The 24,062-nt window shown below is 44.5% G+C and overlaps 2 protein-coding genes across 2 annotated transcripts; one reads left to right on the top strand and one right to left on the bottom strand.

Annotated features, from left to right (window-relative positions):
- Positions 1-29: 29 nt before the first annotated feature.
- On the top strand, positions 30-1,155 carry LOC6612396. The gene is made up of 2 exons (XM_002036869.2): positions 30-262; positions 322-1,155. The coding sequence occupies exons 1-2, from the start codon at positions 118-120 to the stop codon at positions 1,056-1,058; spliced, it is 882 nt and encodes a 293-aa protein (XP_002036905.1). The 5' UTR covers positions 30-117; the 3' UTR covers positions 1,059-1,155.
- Positions 1,156-1,635: 480 nt separating this feature from the next.
- LOC6612397 (box A-binding factor) lies at positions 1,636-19,899 on the bottom strand. The gene is made up of 3 exons (XM_032725945.1): positions 19,100-19,899; positions 7,586-8,346; positions 1,636-3,603 (listed from the first exon to the last, which is right to left on the bottom strand). Exons 1-3 carry the CDS (start codon positions 19,638-19,640, stop codon positions 2,416-2,418), a joined length of 2,490 nt encoding a protein of 829 aa, XP_032581836.1. The 5' UTR covers positions 19,641-19,899; the 3' UTR covers positions 1,636-2,415.
- Positions 19,900-24,062: the final 4,163 nt, after the last annotated feature.

Here is a 24,062-nt window from a genome sequence, read left to right as displayed (position 1 = left end):
CTTCATGTGCCTCCCAAAACTGCGTAGTCATCATAGCATAGCAATCCTTGACTTTCACGTTCTCCCGATGTCACAAGCCCTGTGGGTCGCTCGGAACTGAAATTTTTATTATCCAGAATGGAGAATCGCCCCAGAATCGGATTCTTCTCCAAGCAATCGGAGCTGATGAAAATGCTGCCCGAGATTCCCAAGCTGCGCAACATCTTCGATCTGTTCGTGGTCGATGAATGTGACCAGGTGGCCGGCGGAGCAGATCTGGCGGGTAAGTGTAAGTGATACGGCTCTAGCATCCATGTCCACCTAATGTGTGCCGCCGTTAAGCCCACACATGCTTGGATCTTGGCGTCGGCATACGGATGACGGATGTGGCGGACTGCCTGCGCACCATGGGCCTGAATCCCAGTGACGACGTGCTGCAGCAGCGACTGGATGAGCATGTGCGTCGGCGCGAGGCGATGGGGATGGGGATGAAGAAGATCGCACAGCGCGCCACCTTCGAGCTGGTGCTCACGCTGTACTGCCAGCTGGCGGAGCAGGAGGTGGAGGAGGTGGCCAAGGGATCCACCGTCGCGAATGTGCTGCGCGTGCTGGGCAGCCGCGATCCCGAGGGCACCGGCATGTTGCCCTACAGCCAGCTGCGCCGCCTGCTGACCACCATGGGCAACCGGCTGGACGAGACGGAGGCCTACGGCGTGCTCCACCACGCCGCGGACGTTGACGGCAATGTGCACTACGAGCACCTGGTCAACCAGCTGTTCGCCACGGATCCGCTGACGAAGGAGCGGCTTCAGCAGGCGCAGCTCTACCTGCAGGCCGTCGGACGCAATGCCATCGACATGGACATGGACAAGCGGGACGAGTTCATCGACGCCATCCGGCGGGCGGATCCCGCGCGCTCCGGCTACATCGAGCCGCAGCGCCTGCTCGAGCTGCTAAATCGCAACGGGGAGCAGTTCACCGGCGTGGAGCTGCAGCTCCTCATCCAGGGAATGGAGGACACACGGTGCGAGCGGGGCATCAACTACTGCCGCTTCCTGCAGTTCATCATGAACGAGTAGTGGCGCCAGTGCCCTTGCATTGAATTCGCCATCGTTTTATAAATTCACTGTGAAATCTTAAATCGAAATTATATTAAATAAAACCGCACTCTTTTCGGGCGGCAGTGTGGCAACACTGGCTGTTCTATTTTTAGAATGCCCTCTATGTTACGATACAGCCCTTTGCAGAGCTGCTTTATCGACATTGCACTGCTTTACTCTCATGTTTTCCACTTCAATGTAAGTCAAATGTAGAGAGTGTATGTGTATTATACCTGTAGAATACGTTTGAAGTGTTTACCTTACAACGTATAATACATGGAGGATTTTACTTACGTATTATTACATTACATTTTAAACTACATGACTTGACATTACATCATGTTATAGCTATGTAATTCGCATACGTGTGCCAAATACTTGACATCATGTAAAAACAAGTGATTTTACACAAAAAATTAGAAATATTTTTTTTTTTTAAATTTTATTTCATTTGTGATATATTTTTCTGCCGTTAATAATCTGAACCCGCTGATAAAGAAACATTTTCTCAAAATGAAACGAAACACCGTTTATATTTTATATATCATCCATTTTATTTCATCTAACTTTCATATATATAAGTGTGTGTATCGTATGTGGATTTCATTTGTTTTTTCTTGTCTAAGTAATTACACAATTTGCAGTTACCTATGTATCTTTGTTCTTGTCTCGAAAAGTTCGAACCTGAAGTCAAAAAAATTAGACGAAAATCATAGCAGAGGCAGTGGACTGGTTTTTTTCGATCATGAGATATATTGGATTGATTGAATTTGGATTTGGTATGTACATTTTTACAGGACGTAAGACATAGGATACAAAAAAAAGTCACTAAATTTAATTCGCAAAAAAAAGGTCTTAAAGTATAAAAAGCCTTGTTTCGAATGGACAACTAAATTAAATCACATTTAGCATATTTTAAAAATTTCGCAAATCGTTGCATCTCATTTTACGCGCTAATGTCTTGTGTTTTTCTGCTTTTCATTCATACCTATTGGTAATAAGTTAATATTTACACTAAAAAAAATGAGAGAATATTCGTTATTGTTTATAGATTAATAATTACGAGTGCTCCTTAGGTGTATGAAAAAAAATGTTTTCTTTGCTTTAAGATTAGGTTTTTTTTGTGTTGCATTATCATTATCATTTTCCTTTCTTCTTTTTTTTTGTTTAATGTTATGTCATGAGTGTAATGCTATTAATTTATACGACTTCCATCGTGGGCCGCGAAATTTCGCCCGCTTGCGCTTACAAATGGTTCATTGCATTTAGCCGGATGTGTGTTTCGAATCCTGTAGGTTTATCGTTGTCCTTAGAACAACACATCGATGTACATGTTTCATCTGGGTCCCAGGTGCGCCTGCTCCTGCTTCACTTTCAGCAGGAGCTGTTCCTGCAGACGCATCTCCTCGTCGTGGTCGTCGCAGATGTCTATCTCGGGATCGGCATCCGCATCCACATCCGCCTCCACATCCGCATCCGCATCGCCCTCGTTGTCGTTGTCGTGCTCGTTGTTGGTATTGGTGTCGTTATCCACGGGCTCCACGTCTTCCTCCACCTCGCAGTCCTTGTCCAGCTCCATGTCCTCGATGTCGTCCTGCTCCTCCTCCGCCTCCGACTCCGCAATGGTCACGGATGCGGAGGCAGACGCAGACGCTGCGGCCACTGCTGCTGCCGCTGCTGCATTCCGTGCGTTTGCTGCTGCAGCAACAGCTGCTGCGGCCGCTGCAGCAGCCACCGCTGCCTCGGCGTAGCCGGCCGCAGCATTGTGGTGGTGCATGTGGTGCACCGAATGGTGGTGCTGGTGGTGGTGATGCTGCTGCTGCTGCTGAGCCTGTTGCTGTTGCTGCTGCTGCTGCAGTTGCTGCAGGTGGTGCAGGTGCTGCTGCTGGTTGTACGGATGGTGTGCCGGTGGCCCAGCAGATACCGAACTCGCTCCCGACCCGGAACCGGGTCCCGAACCCGAGCCCGATCCTGCCACTTGCTGCTGCTGCAAGGAGCTCTCTGCGGCGTGCAAGTGATGGTGGTGCTGTTGCTGCTGCTGTTGCTGCTGCTGCTGCTGCTGGTGGTGCAGCAGCATGTGGGCGTGCGCCTGCGCCTGGGCATGAACGTGGGCGTGGTGGTGGCCCTTGTGGTGATGATGGTGGTGATGGTGTCCCTTGCCACCAGCGGAACCCGCCGCCGGCGGTGGGGCGTCGAAGAGGAGACGCGAGATCGAGAAACTGGAGATCGGTGAGTTGTGGGTGCTGCCCGCCGAGTAGCTGGTGTTCGTATCGTCCGAGGTGGGCGTCTCCCGGTCACTCTCGTCGCTCTTGAGCAGCTCGGCGGCCTCCAGCGACTTCTTGTGCATGCCCAGCAGCCACGGCGCCACCGACTCGTCCTCCTTGGCCGACTTGATGATGGTCTCCGGCAGCGGCAGCGAGTGCCGCACCATCGCTCCGTAGAGTCCGTACTCGGCCATCTTGGTGCTGTGGCCCCAGCACTTCTCCGTCTTGCGCCACTTGGCCCGGCGGTTCTGGTACCACACCTGCGGAATGGGACAAAGGAAGCGCAAATTAGTGGGTGTCAACTGTAGTCCATACGCAACTATCTTAAAATATAATAAGAACTAAGATTCCTACTCAATCTGCAGATTTAATGAAGAAATTATCGACGAACAATGTGAGAATCTGGTATGGGAAAAACTAATTAATTTATCAGGGCGTCTTCCCCTTTTCCCACCCCCTCTCTAGCAAACAACAACAACACTTGTTCAAGTACTTATTAGTAACATCATTAAACATTAACGAGAAATGCTGCCAGCCGACGACATTAAACGGTCAATTTTCAATTTTCGCCAAGTTTGCGGCCGTTTGGCCCGCTTTTCCCCCGAGGGACAACTTAATCTGCTGTTGTGAAAAGTTCAAGTTTTCCCAGGGTTGCTGCTGCAGCGACATGTGCCGCAATTCTCCAAGGACCAAGGACCAAGGAACGAATCGCTGTAAACTCCCCCACCATTTGGCCACGCGGCCTCGTCCTGCATTCGAGAAACTCACATTTTCTTTTTTTTTATTATTTTTTTTTTATTCATGTTCCTATTTTATGCGAGTCGGTGTGATGTCAACATTTGCATTTACATTTGTTCGCCTTGTTTATTGTTGCACTTGAAAAAAGCAAAGCGAAAACATGGCAAATTAAATCTGCTTGAGTTGACAACACTTAACACCCGCTCCCGCATTTGTATTTATATCTGTATCTGTGTCTGAAGCCGCGTACGCATGTATCTGTTCATAAAGTCGGGGGTTGCGGCCCTTCTGGGCGGACTGGCTGAAACGCAATCGGTGTGGCTAATGCCATGATGAATGGCCTTTTAAAAAGTGCCTAAAAAACAGCTCAATCGCTTATGCCATTAAAACTAGCTTTAGGAATAAGCAAACAAAGCGCACCTCACCCATTTTAATTTATGGTCATATTTAAATAACGAAATATAAATTGGAAATAAAAATAGGTACTAAAATTAAAAATGTTTGGCTAACTTTTCGGAAAAGTCTATTCAAACTCGAATGCACAACGAAAAAGTTGGCAAATAAAGGGGGACACGCAAATAGCAATTTGTTGAATGCCTTTGCTGCACAGCCATAACCTCTTTTGTTTAAATGTTAATTACATAATTATGCATAATCATTTTTAATTTCGTTTTTTGTGCGCTGATATTAACAGCTCATTAAAAGCGCGGCAGAAAAGAAAGGCATAAGTGTGTAATTAATGCAAGGAGCAACGAAATTATGCAAAATTACAAAAAAAAAAAACAAATGAAAAAAAAAAAACTAAATATGGATGGTGCAACTCGTAATTCTCAATTTTCAATTTGCAATTTGCAATTGTTAGTGAGAGCTCGCTGTTACGTTTTATGGCAGTAAAAAATGTGCACTTTAATAGGTGTTAAAAGCAGCTTCGACTTTATGTGTGCAATTAATTTGCATTTCTGCAAAATGACTTAGAAATGCATTTGGCTCTCACGCTTTTATGCGTTTTGCATTCGAAATGGAAGTATCTTTTTTAAAAATACCATGTTCCACTTTGAAATCTTATCGAGCAATTGGAAATCAATTTGTTTAATGGTTTTCCGCCTTGTTCAATTCAAAAGTTTTGAAATGCCAGTTTCTTTTGATATTTTTTTTGCCGAAGAACCCTTGAGGAATTGAAAAATATGAAACTCTTTTTGCTCTTTTTTTTGCGTCTTTGAAGTGCAAGTGCAATTTCTTTTGTCTTTCGAAAATCGCGTATTGAAAGTGCCATTTTTAGTGGCAATTTTGAAAAATTCGAGCATGCGGTGAAGTGCAAGTGCTTGTTTTCTTCTTTCCATTTAGCGCAATATGCATTGTTTTAAATCGAGATTGTTTTTCTTTTTTTCTCAACTGGCCTGCTCTTTGTTTTCCCTTTTCTATGTTTGCCTGTGTGTGTGTGGAAATTAGCAAGTGAAAAGGGGCGAAGTAAGCGGCAAACGGAGGGGCGGCAAAGAAATTGGAAAATTGGCAGACAATGCAGCTCCTAGCTTCCTCCTTGTCGCACCTTCAACAGGTGACAAAAGTTTCCAATTACCCACCAATTTTGGTTATTAACGTACTAATATTACCTTATTAACAACCCTGTAATCTTTAAGCAATACTAATTAAGCACCTTTGAAAATTAAAGCACAAAAGTGGTTTTACAAGCTGCTCATCTGACACTTTTGTCGCCTGCTCGTTAACTTTTGGCAATGGCAATGTTTTTGGCAACTCGCAAGAGCCAAAAAGCCGCTGCCTAACAGCCAATAAGTGCGAGTGGGAGAGCACGCGCTTGCAGAGAAAGAGAAGGAGAGAGTGATGGAGAGATGGACTGAAAAACGTGTTTGGCCATGTTTCTTTTGCTTCGGTTCGAGGGGCAAATTTATGCAAAGCCGAAAAAGGGAAAGAACTGCGGAAAAAAACACACACATAATACGCGAAATGCACGCAAAATGGAATGCAATTAAAAGCGGCAGGCAAAAAACGCGCAGAGGAAGCGAGAGTGAGAGAGAGTGAGATTGAGCGTGAGGGGAGGAGAGAAGTTGGGTTCTTTTTTCCGAATTTGCATGGCTGCTGTTTCTCCTTCTCAGCCCACTTCCTCTTTCGCCCGCCCCTTTCTCCACCCATTCTTATAGTGCTGCTAATGATTGCCTCTCCTCCTCGCCTCCTCCCCATCACCTTCTCTTCCACTCCTCCTCCTTCACTCTCTTCTTCCAGCTGTGCGCCATATTTGCACTTAATTGAAGTGTATTTGCATGTGTGTGAGTGCTTCGGTTTTATATTTACTGCAGCTCTTCTTCTTCTTCTTCATTCTGCCCCGACTGTCGGCTTGTGTCGCTGTTGTTGTTGTTTCGCTTTTTGCTTGTTTTTTTTGTTGCCTTTCAGCCAATTGTGCTTGTTAATTTGATTTTTGCACACAAATGCAAAAAGGGAAATGCACTCACACCCACAAACACACACACAGTGCATTTGATGTGGCGCCATCTTGCGGCTTGTCAAGTGGTTAATGGAGTAACGGACAAGTGGGGTTGATTTATTAACGCGCAGTTCCCAAAAACAAGAATGCCATTTAAGTTCCCGATCTTGCGTGTTTGTACTTTATTCCAAGTTAACAGAAATCTCTCTCTATTTTTAAATCCTCAATGCGCACTTTAATCGACGATTTCGTAGACTGCTTAACTGTTTACCGCTAATGAGCGTTCACGTGTGCCAAGATGCGATATCTTTTCTAACTGTTTCTTTGGCGCTCTTTCTCTTTGCTCAAGCACTCTTATCGAGTAATGACACTCTCTCCGGCTCTAATTTGAACTTGTTTGCTCTTTGTGCTTCACTTGTCCCTCAGTTTGCATTATCGAATCAGTGTAATTTGCAATTTTGAAGCTCGCAACTCGTCGTGTATCACGCTCTTGTATCGAATTTTTGTGCGTTTTTTGTGTTTTTTTTTTGTGTTTTTTTTTGTGTTTTTTTTTGTGTTTTTTTTTTTGAGTGTCGGCGAGTGCCGGCCGCCACGTTTTCTTACTTCATTCCGTTTCCGTTTTTGTTTCGCTACTTGTACGTTGCAATTGCAATTGTGTGCACTCGTAATTACGTAATCAGCGAGGCCTCATTACGTGTGGCAACACTTGCCAAGTGCCATTCGCACTCTCCATTCGTAAATTTCCCCCACGATCCGCAGCCAAAACAGGCCGCCACCCTCCCCCCGCGAATCGAAGCCGCCTTTGATTGCAATCTTTGCGGAACAGCTATAAAAAAGAGCCCATAAAAAATGGCCGTAAAATGGCAGCTGAAAGCCCGCGCATCCTCAGTCGGCAGTGCTACGTGACAACCTCACTGCCCCCAATCCCATTCGCAATTCCCCAATCACCCAGGATGCGGTGCAAAAATGGTGAATCCCCTCCTACTACTCCGTATGTCAATCAGTGTTCGCCGCAAACTGATCTACCTGATTTCATTGCGGATATGTCAATGTGGAGGACTGCTCACCTGAATGCGATCCTCGGCGAGGCCAGTTTTCATGGACAGCAGCTCCCGCGCACTCACGTCCGGGTAGTGTGCCTCCTTGAAGGCCTTCTCCAGCTCCTCCAGCTGGCTGCTGGTGAAGATCGTGCGTCCGTGGCGCCGCTTGTTCTTCTTCTTGCCGCCGGGACCCGTGCCGCCAGGACCTACAAGAACATCGCCACCATGGGCGGCCAGCAGGCTATTGGGATTGCCACCAGCTCCGCCCGCTGCTCCCAGAAACGCCTCGGCATGATGGGCATGGGCGGCATGGGCGGCGTGAGCGGCATGGGCGTGGACATGCGCGTGGGCATGAGCGTGCGCCTGGGCGTGGGCGTGGTGGGCATGATGGGCGGCAGCAGCGGCAGCGGCATGATGATGAGCGGCGGCCGCAGCAGCCGCTGCGTGCTGATGGGCAGCCAGCGCGGCCGAGTGATGCGGACCAGCGGGCGAGGAGCGACTGCCGGAGCTGCCGCCGTTACCGGCGTTTCCAGATGTCGAGGAGCTGCTGCCCGACGTGCCCGATCCACCGCCCACTCCGGCTCCACCGCCGGATCCACCATTGCTGGCCGTTGGGGAGCCCAGGTGCCCGAGGCCATTGGAAGTCGGGTTGCCGCCACCAGATCCTGATCCCGATCCGCCCGATCCGCCGTTGCCCGATGAACTGCTATTCTTGCTGGGCGACTGCTCATCTCCACTGGCGTTGGCCAAGCTGCTGGCGTACTCCTGGCCACGAGCGGCAGCTTGTTCTGTGGGAAAAAAGGAATATAAGGGGTAAGTGATCTATTTATTTATATTATATGTAAGTAGGAACTAGCAGACTAGATATTAGTTATCCTCAAACATATTTTCAAGTGGAGAAAAGCTTGCGATTATATTTTCCCTATGTCTCTGTAATCTTATTTCCGGGAAGACCTCAACCCTTTTCCATATGCCAATGCGAATTCCTGGCGCTTGCTGAACACATGTCGTACGCTGTAAGATGTACGATGTAGCCCCCGATTCGGATTCCTATTCCGATTCTGAATTCAGGCAAAAATCCTGGCCAAATAGCAAGACCGAAAGCAAAACCCAATCCCTGTGGCAAATCCTATTTCCCTTAAATGGCAGACAATGGCGAGCAGATATTCGAGAAGTCGATTTTTCGCACACGATAAAGCGGCAGCTGGAAAATCCATGCTCCATGCCCATTCAGCTCGATGATTGTGTCGCGTAGATTTTGACAAGTTGCCTGGATTTTTATTCAAATGTCAGCGAAGGGTTAAATGTGTTTGTGTTTGCACCTTCCTAGAAAATCGACAAAATAGCAACACACACCCTTTGGTTGGTAAATATTTTCTTTGGCTTGGCTGCTCCTGGCTCCTTGAGGATGACGGATGACGGGGGAAGGCGGAAAACCGAAATTGGCGGAAAGGGACGAAAGGACGAGGTCCTGGGTCCTCAGTTTCGTGTGCCGTCTTTGTTTTGACAATTAGGGTGTTAGGGTGTTAAGTGGTTTAGCCCTTTTCTCGGTCTCAAATTAAACGCGAATCGGCTTAGGCGTGTTGCACAGGGCGTTCCATTGTGATTACCAGAGGTAGCCGATATAAAAGGATAATACTTCATAATGACAATGCTGCTGCTGATGATGATGAGGTCGTCGCACACGAATGGCCTATCTATTCTTTGCTGCGCTTCCGGCCACTTAATTTTGACCAATCTATTGATGGGCTTATACTCTTTCATAGATGGCTTAATAAGGACTAATGGGTCCTTTCACTTTACTATCCAAATGCAAACCTAAGTATGTACCATATTACCTGCATAATCAATTGAAATGATTAATCGCTTACTAGGACCAATTTGGAACTCATTCTGCCACCCAACGCATACCGTTCTCGCTGCTCTATAATTATATATATACATATATATATATAGATATATGTATGTATGAACCCAGACCTCGAGCGGCGCTTTTATTGCCTGGCTACTTTGGCGGCACAATTAGACACACATCAATTAGCAATTAGCTGGTCAGCGAACGACAGCAGACCAACCCTCCACCACATCCCCTACCAATACATATGCATATATACACTGTGCTACATATACATACATACAGTCTATATGTGTGTTTAGATCGAAGCCAAAGTCAGACCCTCGCACAAAAGTGCTTTAAAAGCACTCGCACACTTATAAATAGCCATAATAATGATACATATATAAATATATATATATATATATGTGTATGAATGTATGAATGTATGTGTATATAAATAGGAGGGGGCGATGAGTGGTCAGCCACTTTGGCCAGCTATCGATGTCGCCGACACTGAGAGAAAATAGTTGGAGTTAATCAACTGAAATTGCTAACTAGTAACAAAGTTGTTTGCAAGCAACAAATTGTATGTTACTTCGGTTACATTTATTATACATTTGTATTTCAATTAAATATAGTGCTAATTGCCCCTGAATTTGGCCCTCGTTTCGCGCAGTGTACAGCCTGGTCTGGTCCAGCTCACTTGTATTCCGTTGAGTTCTGCTCGGTTCGTCAACTAATTTAATTTGCTACTCGGGTAAGTCAATCGGGGCATGAGTTGCTTGATTTTCTGTTTTCTGTCATGCGATATTTTGTGCCCTCCGTCCCCCCCTCTCCCCACCGTCTAACTTTTCCGTTTGCCATTTTCTTTATCCCATTTTCGTTTTCATTTTCATGTTCATGTTCATTCCAATTTTTGCGGGGTTTTCCTGGCTTGTTTTCCGCCTAAATTAATTTGATATGTACTCGTAGTTCTTTTCCCGGTTTTTGTGGCTGGTGGAAGGGGGACGAAGTGAAATTTATACGAGCATCTCCTTTGTGTCCTGCCCCTTGGTCCTGGTTCCTTTCGGGATCCTTTGTGCCGCGATTAATTGTTCAATTAAGCAATATTTTGATCGAATGGCTTTTGTTCTGTGCGGCATTCCATGAATTTCATTAACTGCCCAGCGAAGCGGTCACGATAATATGCCAATTTATTGGGTTATCTAATTGGTTTCGTCGCTTAGTTCGACTACTGGTTTGATTTCGTTGAAAGTTAACGGTTAACTGGAAAATCTAGTGTTTGAAAGGTGCACTTTTTAAGTGCTTAGTGCTGCAAGCGCCAGCAAGTTTGCCCTTAAACGTTCTCTTAGTTTTCCACTTGGCAGTATTGTCCATATTTATTGCTTTAATTTGTGGCCGGAAAACTCGAGCTCCTTGTGTAGTTTGCGAACAACCTATCCCATCGGGCGAGTGGGATTTATGGACTACCCGGGAACTGCTCCTGATAAATGGCAGCCGTCCAAGTAGCAGATCCTCCAAAGGACGGACCCCCTTCCATTCTCCACAAACGAAATGTAAAATTACCAATAAAGTCAAATTGAAATTGCCAGACATATTAATAAAAGCCCACCAACCACCGTTTGGCATCAGGAGCAAAAGTGGCGTGGAGTGGAGTGGACTGAAGTGGATCTATGCCTGTCTTGGCTCGTTTTCTAACGCGATTACACTGGCAGAAATCGGTGATATTTGAGACTAATTTGAAGCTAAAAGAAGCCAAGCAAGCAGCAGGAATGGATACCAAGCCGAAACTGAATATTTACCCATGTGCTTACGCATTTTCTCTTTCACTTTTTTATTTGTGTTTAGTGTTAGTGTTTTTTTTCAGTGCATCATTGCGTAGTAGCTGAACGATTTAGTGGATGGGCCACATGGGTGCCACCAGCCGCCATAAGAAGTAAATGCAGAAGAGCCAGGGAAACGATTTATACTCTTCCTCCTCTCCGACATTTTATTTTTTCGCTTTTAATTTTATTTTCGCCGTAGAATGAGAAGGCGAGAGGGAAAGAAAAGGAAAATTTCTGTTGACAGGAAATACACTCGAAATTGGCAATTTTGCATTTACGTTAATAATACTCAAGCGTATTTACTACTTACACACTTTTTACAAGGCGGCGGTTGTCTAGGCGAAAAATGGGGGATTTTCCTTTTCACTCCAACGTTTTCCTTCTTCCGCCGCTTGTTGGTTCATTTTTTTTCATTTTTTTTTTTTTTTTTTTGGGACCCCAATAAGAAAAACGTATTTATTTGCGCCAAGGCAACATTGCCCCATTGGGCGGTGCTGGTGGTGGTGGGTGGGCGGTTTTTCCGGTCGTTTTTCGTGGGGTTGGCTCGTCTGGGGCGAAAGACGAGGGCTAAGTATAGCTGAGCCAATATGACGCGCAATTATTTGTAATGGAGACGTAAATAAGTTGAAGAAGCAAAGTGGTAAAAGAAAAATGGCAAGGCAAGTGGGTGGTTGGGTGGTGGGGTGGCAGGGTGTTGAGATGTCTGGGTGGCTGTGCTGGCTGCCCGCCTTCCACCCAACTTGTTAGTTGTTACACAACGAGAGACTTGCTTTTTGTTTTGGGGTTGCCTTTTCGGCATGTCTACCACTTTTTCGGCTGGGTGGTTGTTTGTCGCCGCGGGGGAAAAGCGAACATTTTCGGGTGCTTTTTTTTACAGTGGGGGGTTTTTCCGAGGTTTTATTTTGGAGGACTTCGCCGCGTGGGTGGCTGGACGTCCCGCAGTTAGCTCGTTAACTCGATTTACGCTCGCATTTCGCTTTGTTGCCATTCCTATTGCCTTAGCTGTTGTAATAAATACGAAAAGGCGTTGTTTTTCCAAGATGGCGGAGCAGTGTGTGTGTGTGTGAGAGAGAGAGAGAGAGAGATAGCGAGAGGGACGGGGATAGAGGATTTCCGCTTTAAGTTTAAATAATAGAATGAAAACTATTTGCAAAGGAAATGCAGTATGAAGTATGTGAAAGAAAGTGTTATTAGCTATAGATACCAAAAGTGGTTTACTACGTATTTTATTTTATTTTTTTATATTTTTTTATTTTTGTATTTATTTAGCATAACCATTGATCAATTAATTAGAATGTACTTCGGATTTTAGAATCCTTCGGCTGCGTAGGAACCCATTTCCCCGTTGAAACTCAAACAAAAAGCAATGGCAAGAAAAACGCCAAGGGAAAAGCAACAATCAGACAATGACAATTGAAGGAAAAAAACTCGCTGGGAAGGTGTGGAAGTGGGGTGTTGTGGGGCCGCGGGCTTTTTCCCAATTTCGTTCGCTTCTTTTTTATTTGCAGATTTGCAGCCATTGATTTTCCGAGCTGTGCTTAAATTTGCTTACTCGCCTTGAAAACCCCTGCCTTCGGATTTTCCAACGCCACCCCCCCAAACACCCAACCACTTGACGCATTGTTGCTGTGTATTGTATTTCGATTTTCAAGCTGATTTTCTGCCTTTTTTCCCTGTTGTTGTTTAGCGGTGTTTTCCCTGGTCTTTTCTCCTACCGCTTTTTTTGTATTTCCTCTGTTTGTTTGAAAGCTTTCCGTTTCTGTTTTTCCATCCATTCGGCAGCGGAGCAGTGAAGCCTGAATGAAATAATTGGGTAGTTAGTGCGATTTTCCTTTTCCTTTTCGCAGGCCCTTGAAAATCGCTTCTGCTGCTGCAGCTCTCGTCTCGCTTTGCATTCTTCCGCTTTTAATTTATTTATACGCCCGACACTTGAGTGAGTCAGGAGCTTTTCTCAGCTTTTCTCCGACGTTTACCTCTGCCGCTGCTGCGCACAAACAGTTTTCCCCAAAAGCCACCCATTTTCACCTTATAATTAGACATTATTTCGCGTTCGGTTGGCTTCTGTAGTTGGCAAAGTGGGCGTGGCTCGAATAGGTGGCTATTAGCTAATGAAATAGCCAGCAATAGCGCATATCGAGTTAGAAGTATGGGCAAATCGAGTGGGAAAATGGTCGTAAAGCTGTGGTTAAAGTTCATGCTAACGGTTTTAAAGTGGGTTATTCGAAGATACATATATCCCAACTTGACAATAATACATTTAATAATCCCAGGTCAATCTAAACCAATCTAAACTATATTCTCTGCAGTCGAATAATATGTACAATTTTTGTATCAACCATTTTACCTAACAACAAAGCGAACAAGAAAAACATGATTCGAATCAGAAGCGAACCAAGCGAAATTGTATGTTTCACTTTTGTAAAATTCATTTGGCCATAAAACGGGCAGGGCACAGTTTGGAATTGAGCACTTTCCGGCCCTCAATTTGGGCCACCTCTCGCAAATGGTCGGACGGAACGTTGTTCCATTTAAATGGGCAACTAACTCGAAAACCGGCAAGCCAAACAGCCGGAGGACGACCAACAACCCTTTTGTGGTCTGTCCATTTCGGCTGGCAACGTTTTACAACACTGTAAATGCTGTGCGGAAATAGCGGTAAATATAAAAACACACACACACATATGCACTCACACAGCAGGGTGTTAAAATGCCTGTTTGTGTGTGCTCAAATATTTATTAACCCATCAACACATGCGGAAGTTTTTCCGGCCGTTTCGTTACAAACACATATAACAACCGAAAACTTCAGGACCACCCCCTTTACATATGTGCATGTGTGTGTGTGTGTGTGCTTGTGTGTGTTATTCGGTGGTAACAAATTCGTGTAGCGTTGCAAATTGCTGTCAACAGGGAAATTAATAAAAAGTCAAACGCCTTTTAAAGGCGAAACAACACCCCCAACCCCACCGCATCAAATGGGTGCTTGTGTGTTAAGATCGGCAAATAAAATAAGACCCTTAGCGAGCTATGCCAACTTTTGGGTTCTCAGCGAGGATATAAAATGGATTAACATGTTTAATATTCAATTTGCGTACACGCAACGCTGTGAAAATGCCGCAATGAGTGGCAAGGACTCGAGTCCTTTACTTTTGGGCATTTGATTCGATTAACGATTAACGGCAATTAAAGTGCCAAAATTTGTCGAGGTAATTGCGAATGATGATGGCAAATAAAATGGAAATTCGACGACTAGAGGATGTTGTAAATCGCAAAAATAGGTGTTACTAATGGCTAATTATCATAGCAATCATAGCTACTAAGCTAATCTTTCTAGTCATTCGAATAATTGTTTGCAATTAACAATATATTAATGTTATAGTTTTTATATTTCATTTTCCCTAGAAAGTAAAGTTCAATGAAGTGATTTGAGTAGTTCCCTGTGCTTACTTATTTCTTAGATTCTTCCAGTATTCTTCGCTAACTTTCCCATGGCTCCGATTTCTAATGAATAAGCTTTCCCATTCTCATCCTTATTGCCCTACTCCTTTCCACCGGATTTTTGATTTCGGCAAATGCATCTCCAGCACTGACTGGCTAAAAATTGTCCATCATGTTCGCCTGCTGTTCATGCAATTTTCCCAAATGCCACTTGGCCCCAAATGCTGAATGCTGTTTGGCCCTCTGGGGGCTTAACTGCAAAATCATGCAGAAAATGCTCGAATTCGGGGGGATTGGTATTGGTGCTGGGATTGGGACTGCGACTGGGACTGGATTGGATTGGGCTTAAACTGGCGAACAAAGCCACTTAACTGATGCGCTGACTAGCCTTGTAGGTTTATATAGTTTGTGGCTGGAAGTTGGTAGTTGGCGGACTCCAATCTTCGGCTTCATCTCGGACCCTGAGACCCAAAAGGCTGGAAAATCTATAGCTGTATCTGTATCTGTATCTGCATCGGTATATCTAGCTGTAGCTGCAGTTGTATGTGCGATGGTGTCTGTGCAAGTTGTTTACACGCCGCTCTCGAGTGCTTCCTAGGAAAATGACGACGACTGCGACTACGAGTGCAACTGCAGCCTGAAGTGGAGTGGTTGTGGTCCAGGTTGCATTTGGCTGATCATGCAGCTGGTTAAAATTTTTGGACGGACCGAGCTCCTTTCAATGCCTGCCACTTGTTGTCATCAATTTCTGGCTCCGGCTTTGGCTGTGGCCCTCTGTTTATCTGTTTATCCAGCGGGGCCACTTGCATTTCGGTTGCACTTCGCTGGAAATAACATTTTGGGAAAAACCTGTCCCCGCACCATTCCCAATCTATCCCTAAATTTTGAAAACCACGCGTATCATTCAACCATATTTGTTTTCGTTTCGTTTCGTTGAAACCCAAACTTGAAGTTTTCTAATTAAAAAATTATTAGAAAAATAATAGCTGCTCTTTTCGTTTTCGTTCTTGTTACCATTCTCGGTTTTCTTTCCTTTCCCCATAGTTTTTTTTTTCGACCTACTCATTGTCACATAATTAACACTTGATTTAGCAATTTGTGTACAATTTTTATAGAATTTTTTCCCGCAGTTTTCCTCTCCTCCTTGGGTGCGAAAAACTATCGTATTTCCTTTGCGGCAGGGGCAGGAAATGTGCAAGGATTTGTCTCGGAAGTGCGTCCTTGCTGGGCACAATAATATAGCAAAAATATCTGAGACACATCATCGTACCCCTCGAACATTATGTTTTTGAAGAGCGAAGATTCTTATCGTGCTGCTATTTTTTGAGGTTTTATTTTCCGGTGGGTTTTGGGTTCTTTATTCCCTTTCTTTTGTGGTAAATATTTTTTTGGCTTTCAAAATTGGTGCGATTAGTTTTCAGTCGGCAAGGACACGCGCGACAAAGGACCTTCTGTGTGCAATATATATTTCTAGTTCGGACTTACTTCAGTAATACTTTGATTTAAGTAAATCAAATATGATTCTTCAGCTCTTGCAATCGTTTTTAGTCAAGTTAATTTCTTAATCATTCAATCAATGGAAACTGTGGCAAAACACTTTCCCAAAGTCGTTCATCCGCTGTAAAATTGTTTTTTTTTTCCTAAGGGAAACACAATTAGGCGAACCAATTTGTCTGCAATTATTTGTCATTAAGACAAAATCCAGGGAAAAATTGCCCATGACTAAGGTGGCAAGACAACAATGGGCGAGAAAAAGGGGCGCTGACAGCCAAATGGCTCGCCAGACGACTCAGCCAAATGTGTGAGGAAAAATAAAGATACAAGATGTACAAGATGGTACAAGACAAACACAAGGCAAATATCAACGAAAGAAAAGGGAAGGAAACATAGTTCGCCAGCTACGCGAACAAAAGGACACAACATACGCCAAGGATCTCTCGGGTAAATATTTATTAGAACCAGAAAGCCAAGGTGAAAAGAGAGCTCCTCAATGGCCACTCAAATTAAGGCTAACAACGTGCAAGTAGCAATTTTGCCAGACAACAACAAAAAAAAAAAGAAAGAAAATAATAAAAAAAAAAAATAAAGAAAAGAAAACCCGGAGAGGAGTGGAAAATTGAAAGGATGCTGCACACCGCCACACACACTCACTCCTCCATTTTTCCAATGTTACAGCTGCGGTTAACCACTCGAGTCGATTTATTTTGTACACAATTTGCCTCCGAAACTAACGCCTCGTGTCCTGCGGATCCTGCATCCAGGATCCAGCTAGTAACCAGTGGCCGGGAAAGGACACGGTGTTTGTTGCCTTTTTTACCGCTCGCAAGGCAAGGAAAGGAGCCTCGGGGTCTCAACTTCTGCTGTTGTGCAAACAAAGTGCGAACGGACCTTCGGCAAATAGACCACGATGGGCATGACTAACGAGAACAAGTCGCAAAGGATGTGCCAGGATGCAGGCGAAAAAAACGATGTACTTGTACTCGCGCACATCGAGGACTTTGACTTGCGGCGCATAAAATGGCTTTTTATTGAATTGAATTGGTCATGAACTAAAGGTGAACTACGATTATAATATTGAATTGTTTCACTTGCAAACAATAAAAATAGCACAATTCTGCAGGCTTGCATACTAGAAATAAAGTTAATTTATCCATCCAGAAATTTGTCTAGTAAAATGTAATTTAATATATGACGCAGACTTTTCGCTCAGTGCAAAGGTAGAACTAGAAGTAGAGCCCGGATAAAGACCACTTTAAAGTGGCTGCCAGCAGCTCCCGGAAAGGTCAACAATGACGGAATGACAATGACGGAATGACTGAATGTCTGAATGACAAACGAAGAAACCGAACCGAGGAACCACACAAAGGCAGCGGAATGACAAATAAACAGATGTAATGTGTGAAAATTTAACAAATTAAGTGCGTGTAACTCTCGGATACAATTGCGTTTGCGATGTGTGTGTGGGTGTGTGTGTGGGTGTGTGTGGGGGTGTTGGTGTGTGTGTTCTCGTGGAAAATGTGTGGAAAGTGTGCGGAAAGGAGATGGGCAATTCAGGTGAAAATTGTGCGGGGGCGTGGCTGTTGGGTTGGGAAACTGAGCGCATAAGATGGTACGAAATGTGTGAGAATGGTAAAGTTACAATAATATCAATAATAAGAATATTATACTATCGCATGTCATGTAAAAGATATATAATTTGCTATAATATATACCTTTCCAACTGTACATATTAGATTAACCCAATATTATAACCAAATTTCGTTGAAGAATCTATCAAGTTTCCATTACCGAATTCTCCTTCAATGAAGCTCCACTGGCTATCGTATTTTAATGCATGCTCGTGCCAACTGGAGTTTGCTAATTTCACTGAAAATTATGCGCTTAATTAGCGATACACACACACTCGCACAAACACACACACACACACAGAGGCACCGAAATCGGGGCTCGAGTGAAGTGTGTGTGAGATTTCACACTTTGCTGACAGGACGGCTGCTGTTCACAAAGCGCTCCTGCTACGCCCCCCTGTCTACTGCTCCCTCATTCTTTGGCGTACACTGGGAGAAACCATTAGTTTGTTTGTTACAAAAATTATAGGGTTGTTAGATCTATCGTTACATGCTCCACAAATAATATTTCATATTTTCGATTAAATTCTAAGTAAATAGATTTGAATTCTATTTACGAACGAAAGAATTGCGAAGATTTCAGATTCAGATTTAAGAAAGAAAATAGCTTGATCTTCAAACTTCTGCGCTCAATATTCCATTACTGTTCCATTTTTTTCGAGTGCACGAGTGTTATTAATAAGCTTGGAACCCGCCGCCTCCCCTCGTCCAGCGTACTCCTTCTTTGTCCTGTGCTTAATCGTGTCGCTTCATTGTTTTAACTCCGATGAGGACGCAACTCGATTGCCAACCCCTTTGAGCTTATTAGTTGCGCCTACGGGTGGGCAAAAGGACGCAGGACGAGAGATTCTGGCAAGGAGTGTGGAGTTCCGAGTTCGGTATGCTGGAGACAGATGCGGTTGCCACTTGGCTGCACCCGTACAGCAGATGCAACAGAGTGTTCCATGCTGCATAAACAGCTCCTTGCCCCGCACTCCCCCTAATTAGCCGCCTAACTTGGCCGCTGTTCCCCATTTGAGTTTGAATTTGAATATGAATTTGAAGTAACTGAGTGGCAAAGTGCTAGATAATCGCTTGCAGCAAAGGGAAATCAGGCGAATGTGGTCTAGGGCTGCCCTAACCCATTGAACATGAAGTCGAACTTAGTGAAACATATAGAGCTGATCAGTACTCTTGCCTACGACGAATCCTCTTGGAAAATAACTATTGAATAAGTCTACGTTTGCCACTAATTTCCATACATTGCGCCCATTGAAGTGAATGATATGCTAGCGATAGTAATTGGCCAGTCAATCGGGTGAACGCCACTCACCTGCAAACTGAGCGCCGAAGTGCTGCTGGAAGTGGCCCCGGAACTCGTGGGGCGTGCTAAATCCGGGCGGCAGGAATCCCCGGAGATAGGCGGCCGCCGCCAAGGTGGTCATGTGGTGGTGATGGGCGGCTGCCGCGTTGCCCGGATCCGCTGCAGCGGCATAGCCGGCGGCGGCATAGAAGTTGGCCGGATTGAAGACGGGCAATTGGCAGTGGGCGGCAGCCGCTGCCGCCGCCGCTGCAGCGGCCGAGAGTCTGGAGACGTCGGGCGATATGGATCTGGATTCGCGGAGGCTATCAATCGCCTGCTGCTGTTGCTGTTGCAGTTGTTGCTGTTGTTGCTGTTGCTGCTGCTGCTGCTGTTGCTGCTGTCCGGCGGATAGGGAGCCATTTGCGGGCGTATTCGCTGTGGGCGGCGGCGTGGCGGCCGGCGAGGGCGGCGCCTCGGAGGGCGTGGCACTGGCAGTGGCCTGCTGCTGATAGGCGCCCAGTCCCAGGATCTCCTGAATGGCAAACGGCGTACGCATCTTGGTGGCCTGCATTTTTGCCGACGGTACTTCGATTATTGGTGGTACACTGTATGCGATACCCTTCGGGGTTGTCAGTTTGCAGTTTGTTTTCGAGAAAACGATTGGAGTTCCCAAGTTTCTATTTATTGCACACTCTCATGGCAGCTGCGGCAAGCACACGCACACGTACACGTTTACACAGGAAAAAAAGTTCACTCACGCACTTGTGTGGGTTGCAATTGTGGATTTGCTTTTATTGTTTTTATCTAATTGTGTGTTTTTGAGCGCTGGAGCGTTCGGTGCGGCGTTCGAAAACGAACTGAAATTGAAAAGCGAATTGCACGCCAGCAAAAGCGTCGCTTTGAACGCCGCTGCCGGCGTCGACTGTGCTGCCGGCGTCGCTGCCCGCTCCCACACACACAGGCGGTCGGGCACAAACAACTTGCAGCGCCATATTTGCGAGCGTAAACGGGATGGCACGAGCGCCGGCGCTGCAGTCGTCTCGCTCACGCGCCAGCGAACTTCCAATGCAGAGGGGATATTGTCCACCCCTCTCGCTCACGCCCTTGCAATTCGAATGGCGCGCTCTCGTTCTCGCCTGGAAGTCCTGCACACGTACACTGTACACACTGTGCGTGTGAGCGCTGCTGGTATGCGTGTTAATTACACGGGATTTCATTTCACACCGAGTTTTTCGGCTCTTCGATTTCAGTTTGTTTTGCGACGCCAATGATGCTATATGTCCTTATATATATATTTATATGTATATATATGTATCTTTTTCTATATCTGTGTGAGTGTGAGCGAGTGCGAGTGCAATTGGAATTATCATTTTCTACGATTTTCTTGTTTTTTGTTTAGTTCATAAATAAACACGATTCAAGGCAAAGATTAGAAGTATTGCCGCAAGTAAAGAAAAAGCAATAATATGGGATGATCACTACTAACACACTTGAAAATGTTCTTCCAAATGGTTCCCGCCAAAATTATGGGGCTAACAAAATGTTAGTAAAGCTCTGAAATTAATAACTAGTTTTACTTTCTTTTAACATTAAATCTTTTTTATAGCTATTTGGAATAAATTGAATAAAATGATCTCATTTGCCATTCCTTAATTACATCTAAATTGTAATGTTTTCTTTATTTGATCAAATTTGATTGAATTAAAAACTATTTCTGATATTCATGTAACACGATAAGAATTCGGTTGGCGCCTTCAAATCGAATTGGAATCTCTCCAAAAAGGGTCTTTGTTCTCTTAAACTTTTCCCGCTTTTCCCGCTCTCGCTCTCCCATTCGATTTTCTCTCTGAATGTAAAGTTTTTCCTGGAAGTTTTAAGTCCCCTGCGCTTTTCCGCTTCCGCTTTCCACGTTTTCCCCCAAATTACGAGCATTGTTCAGGCCAAAGTTGGTCATGTTAATTAAGCTTCGCTCGCCCCGTCTCTTTTCTTCGGGGCATTCCCGTCTCTCTCTTATCGATTAGCTGCGACAGCCGCCCACTCTCTTTCCACCTCCTCTGCCCACCACTCTCGCGCCAGATTGCACTTGCAAACATTAATTAGTCGCATTGCATAACAATTGCATAATCAATATGCCATTTCAATTAACTGCTTGGTTAGCAATTAGTCAGCCCACAAGCCACCCGTTCGCCCAGCCCACTTTTTCGCTGGTTTTTTGGTCCTGTCAGCCGGATATTTTAAGTAATTAGCACTCAGTAACTAAAACTACACAGTGAAAAATTTGTGGGAAATGGCTTAGATTGGGTGTTTTAGTTGTTTGAGCTTGAAATGTAATTGGTAATTAAATATTAAGTGATTACTTCACATGCGTACTCTTATATTACATATAATATTTTAATATTTATAGCCAAAAATTGTGAAAATCTATATCGGATTGTTGGACTATTGACTATTATCATTTTAAATTCACTTTACATTTGTAAGGCACCAAACCAATGTAAAATGCGTCCTTCATCAACCCAACCATTTACCATCGCCATTAATAAAAACCCATTAAAACTGACAATTTTGATAGCATCTGAATGACATTTTTCGCTTTAATCTTTACATTTGCCGTCTCAAGTGGCATTGTAAATAAAAAAAAGCACATGAAACAAATCCAATTGAACGATGGAAAGTGCGTAATTAAAGGAAATAAAACACAAATATATTTTGTCATATATAATACAAGTGACTTTCTTTCAGATGAAACACTTTAAACACCATTTTATTAGTTTACACGCATAATCGTAATCCTGATTGAACAACAATTGAATCCTTGGGATGAAAATTTGCTTGGGGCCCAATCCCCACGTAATTGGTTCGCAGCCATCCTCACATGACTTGCCAGTGAAACAGAAGTGGTCAGGACACAGAAGTTCGATAAAAGGAGTTTCCGTTTCGCATTGTCCTCGAGGACCCGAGCATTATTTCATATTTATAATGTAATCTGCACTTGAGCCTCAAAGAGACGGCGCATAAATCACGAATACAAATGGAGGCGGGCCTGGCGACTATTCTGTGGATATATATATATATATATATATATATATATATATTTCAGATTCCATATGCAGAACGTCCACTTCATGGGCTAAAAGCCTTTGTATGCGGCTCTTTATTTCACATTTTTTCAGCGCCGCCTTTTTTGTTTGATGTTCGACGGCCACTCGAGATGCATTTGGAATAAGTCGTTTTCATATATATATGAATATATTCCTATATGCGGTTGGTGTGGGCGCAGCAGTTGCTTGAGTCCCTGCTTTTTTTTACTTATTGTTGAATGCAAATGGGAAACTCACATCGATTATTGGTTGTTGATTGATCCTTTGATCCGGCGATCTTGAGACATCAACGACAGCGACAGCAACCAAACTCCGACACCCAGACACGCTACTCATTAGGCTAAAAGCCTCGAAATGGCCCAACTAATTAGGCGAGGAGGTGAAAGGAACATCTGCCAACGATTGCATCGCTTTTGGGTTTTGTTTTGTTTTTGCTCACTTTGCTCGGTGGTCCCCGGGGAATTGGATTGAATCGTACTGAACTGAATTGGATTGGATTGGAACTGAAATCGCTCGGCATTATCCGTAGCCGACCGCATATATTAGCCAGCGTAATGCCAACGGTTTTCGCCATTGTTGTTGCTTAACCAGAAACAACCTTGGCTACCATTTGACTAATGACAAAACCACAATCACAATCACTCCGCGGGAACTGCGTTGAAAGGGCTTCTTCTTGGGGCATCGGTTGCGATCTGGAGAATGATGTCCTTGAACACCGATATACCCCGTTGTGTTATATGCGTCTTAGAATTCTTACATTTAGCTTACAAATTTGTACGAGTCTTAAGTACTTAAGATATTCAATCTATCAGCTTTTAGTTATGAAATTGATATTTTAGCTCTAATATTTGTTAAGTTTTAAGTTGCTCAACCCATTTAAACTTTAGCTATGGAGAAGAGAGAACCACCTCCATAAGCCTGATTATCCTTGAAATATGCAATCCCAAAATGACTCATTCATTTATATGGCAAAAAGCAGCAGCTAATCAGCGGAAGGGGTTTGCAACATTTGAGATGAACGCTCAAAATACAGACTGTACGCAAACCGACACTCCTGCATCCTTGCGCTACATTATCCTGGCCATTGTTCTGCAGTTCCTTCTGCGTTATCCTGGCTGACTGGGTTGACTGGCTGACACGCTCCCAAATGGCGACGTCGCTTTGAGCCACTTGGAAATCGTTAATTTCATAATTACATGTTTCATGCACACGCTACGAACTCCGAACTCCAAAATGGGGAAGTCCGGGTTGTACTATATGTATTTATCAGATATATACGTTTATTTACATATGTGTGTGTTTGTGTGTGCCGCTGCGGACGTTTGTGGATGTGTGAGTGGCACATAAGTGGCAGCCAGCCAGAAAGCCAACACCATTTTGGCCATAATTTAGTTTTGCCCGTCCATTAGCAGTTCAGGCCACACGAACTTGTCGGCGGAGCGGGGGGCGGGGCCTTTGTTGCAATGCCACTCAGCGGGAAATCAGCACCAGGATTCGCATGGAGGGGCGGTGGACTGGTGGCCAGGGAGCGCCTCGATGTGGACGAAGTGGCCTCGAAGGAGCGGCCACAACAAGCCAGCTACACACTGCAAATTGGTCAAGTTAGGTTTTAATTTTCAGAGCTTATTCTAAGAAAATAACTTATGAATTTCTATGTGTATTACTGATAATTATAGCAGTACTTAAATCTTTAACAAAATCACTCAGTATTTCTCTCAGTGCTGTGAGGAGTGAGAAGTAGTGGTAGAGAGAGGGAAGCACTGGTAGAAAGAGGCAGAAACAGGGGCAGCGGCAACAGAAGAAGCAAAAGAAGGACGAGTGGATAATTATTAATAATTATCGCATTGACGTGTTTTCGTTCTCAGTTTTTTTTTTCTTCCCCACTGCGAGGG

The sequence above is a fragment of the Drosophila sechellia genome, chromosome X (assembly GCF_004382195.2).
Source record: "Drosophila sechellia strain sech25 chromosome X, ASM438219v1, whole genome shotgun sequence".
In the NCBI taxonomy this organism is placed as follows: Eukaryota; Metazoa; Arthropoda; class Insecta; order Diptera; family Drosophilidae; genus Drosophila; species Drosophila sechellia.
Note: the sequence above shows the minus strand (reverse complement) of the source record. Positions and strands in the feature narration are given on the sequence as shown.

What these genes read in the sequence shown, in the direction of transcription:
- LOC6612396 (XM_002036869.2), top strand. Translation starts at nt 118, where the DNA reads ATGGAGAATCGCCCCAGAATCGGATTCTTCTCCAAGCAATCGGAGCTG. An exon ending in CGGCGGAGCAGATCTGGCGG is followed by an intron (nt 263 to 321) that starts GTAAGTGTAAGT and finishes GCCGCCGTTAAG; the next exon opens with CCCACACATGCTTGGATCTT.
- LOC6612397 (XM_032725945.1), bottom strand. Translation starts at nt 19,640, where the DNA reads ATGCAGGCCACCAAGATGCGTACGCCGTTTGCCATTCAGGAGATCCTG. An exon ending in CTTCGGCGCTCAGTTTGCAG is followed by an intron (nt 8,347 to 19,099) that starts GTGAGTGGCGTT and finishes TTTTTCCCACAG; the next exon opens with AACAAGCTGCCGCTCGTGGC. An exon ending in TCGCCGAGGATCGCATTCAG is followed by an intron (nt 3,604 to 7,585) that starts GTGAGCAGTCCT and finishes CCCATTCCGCAG; the next exon opens with GTGTGGTACCAGAACCGCCG.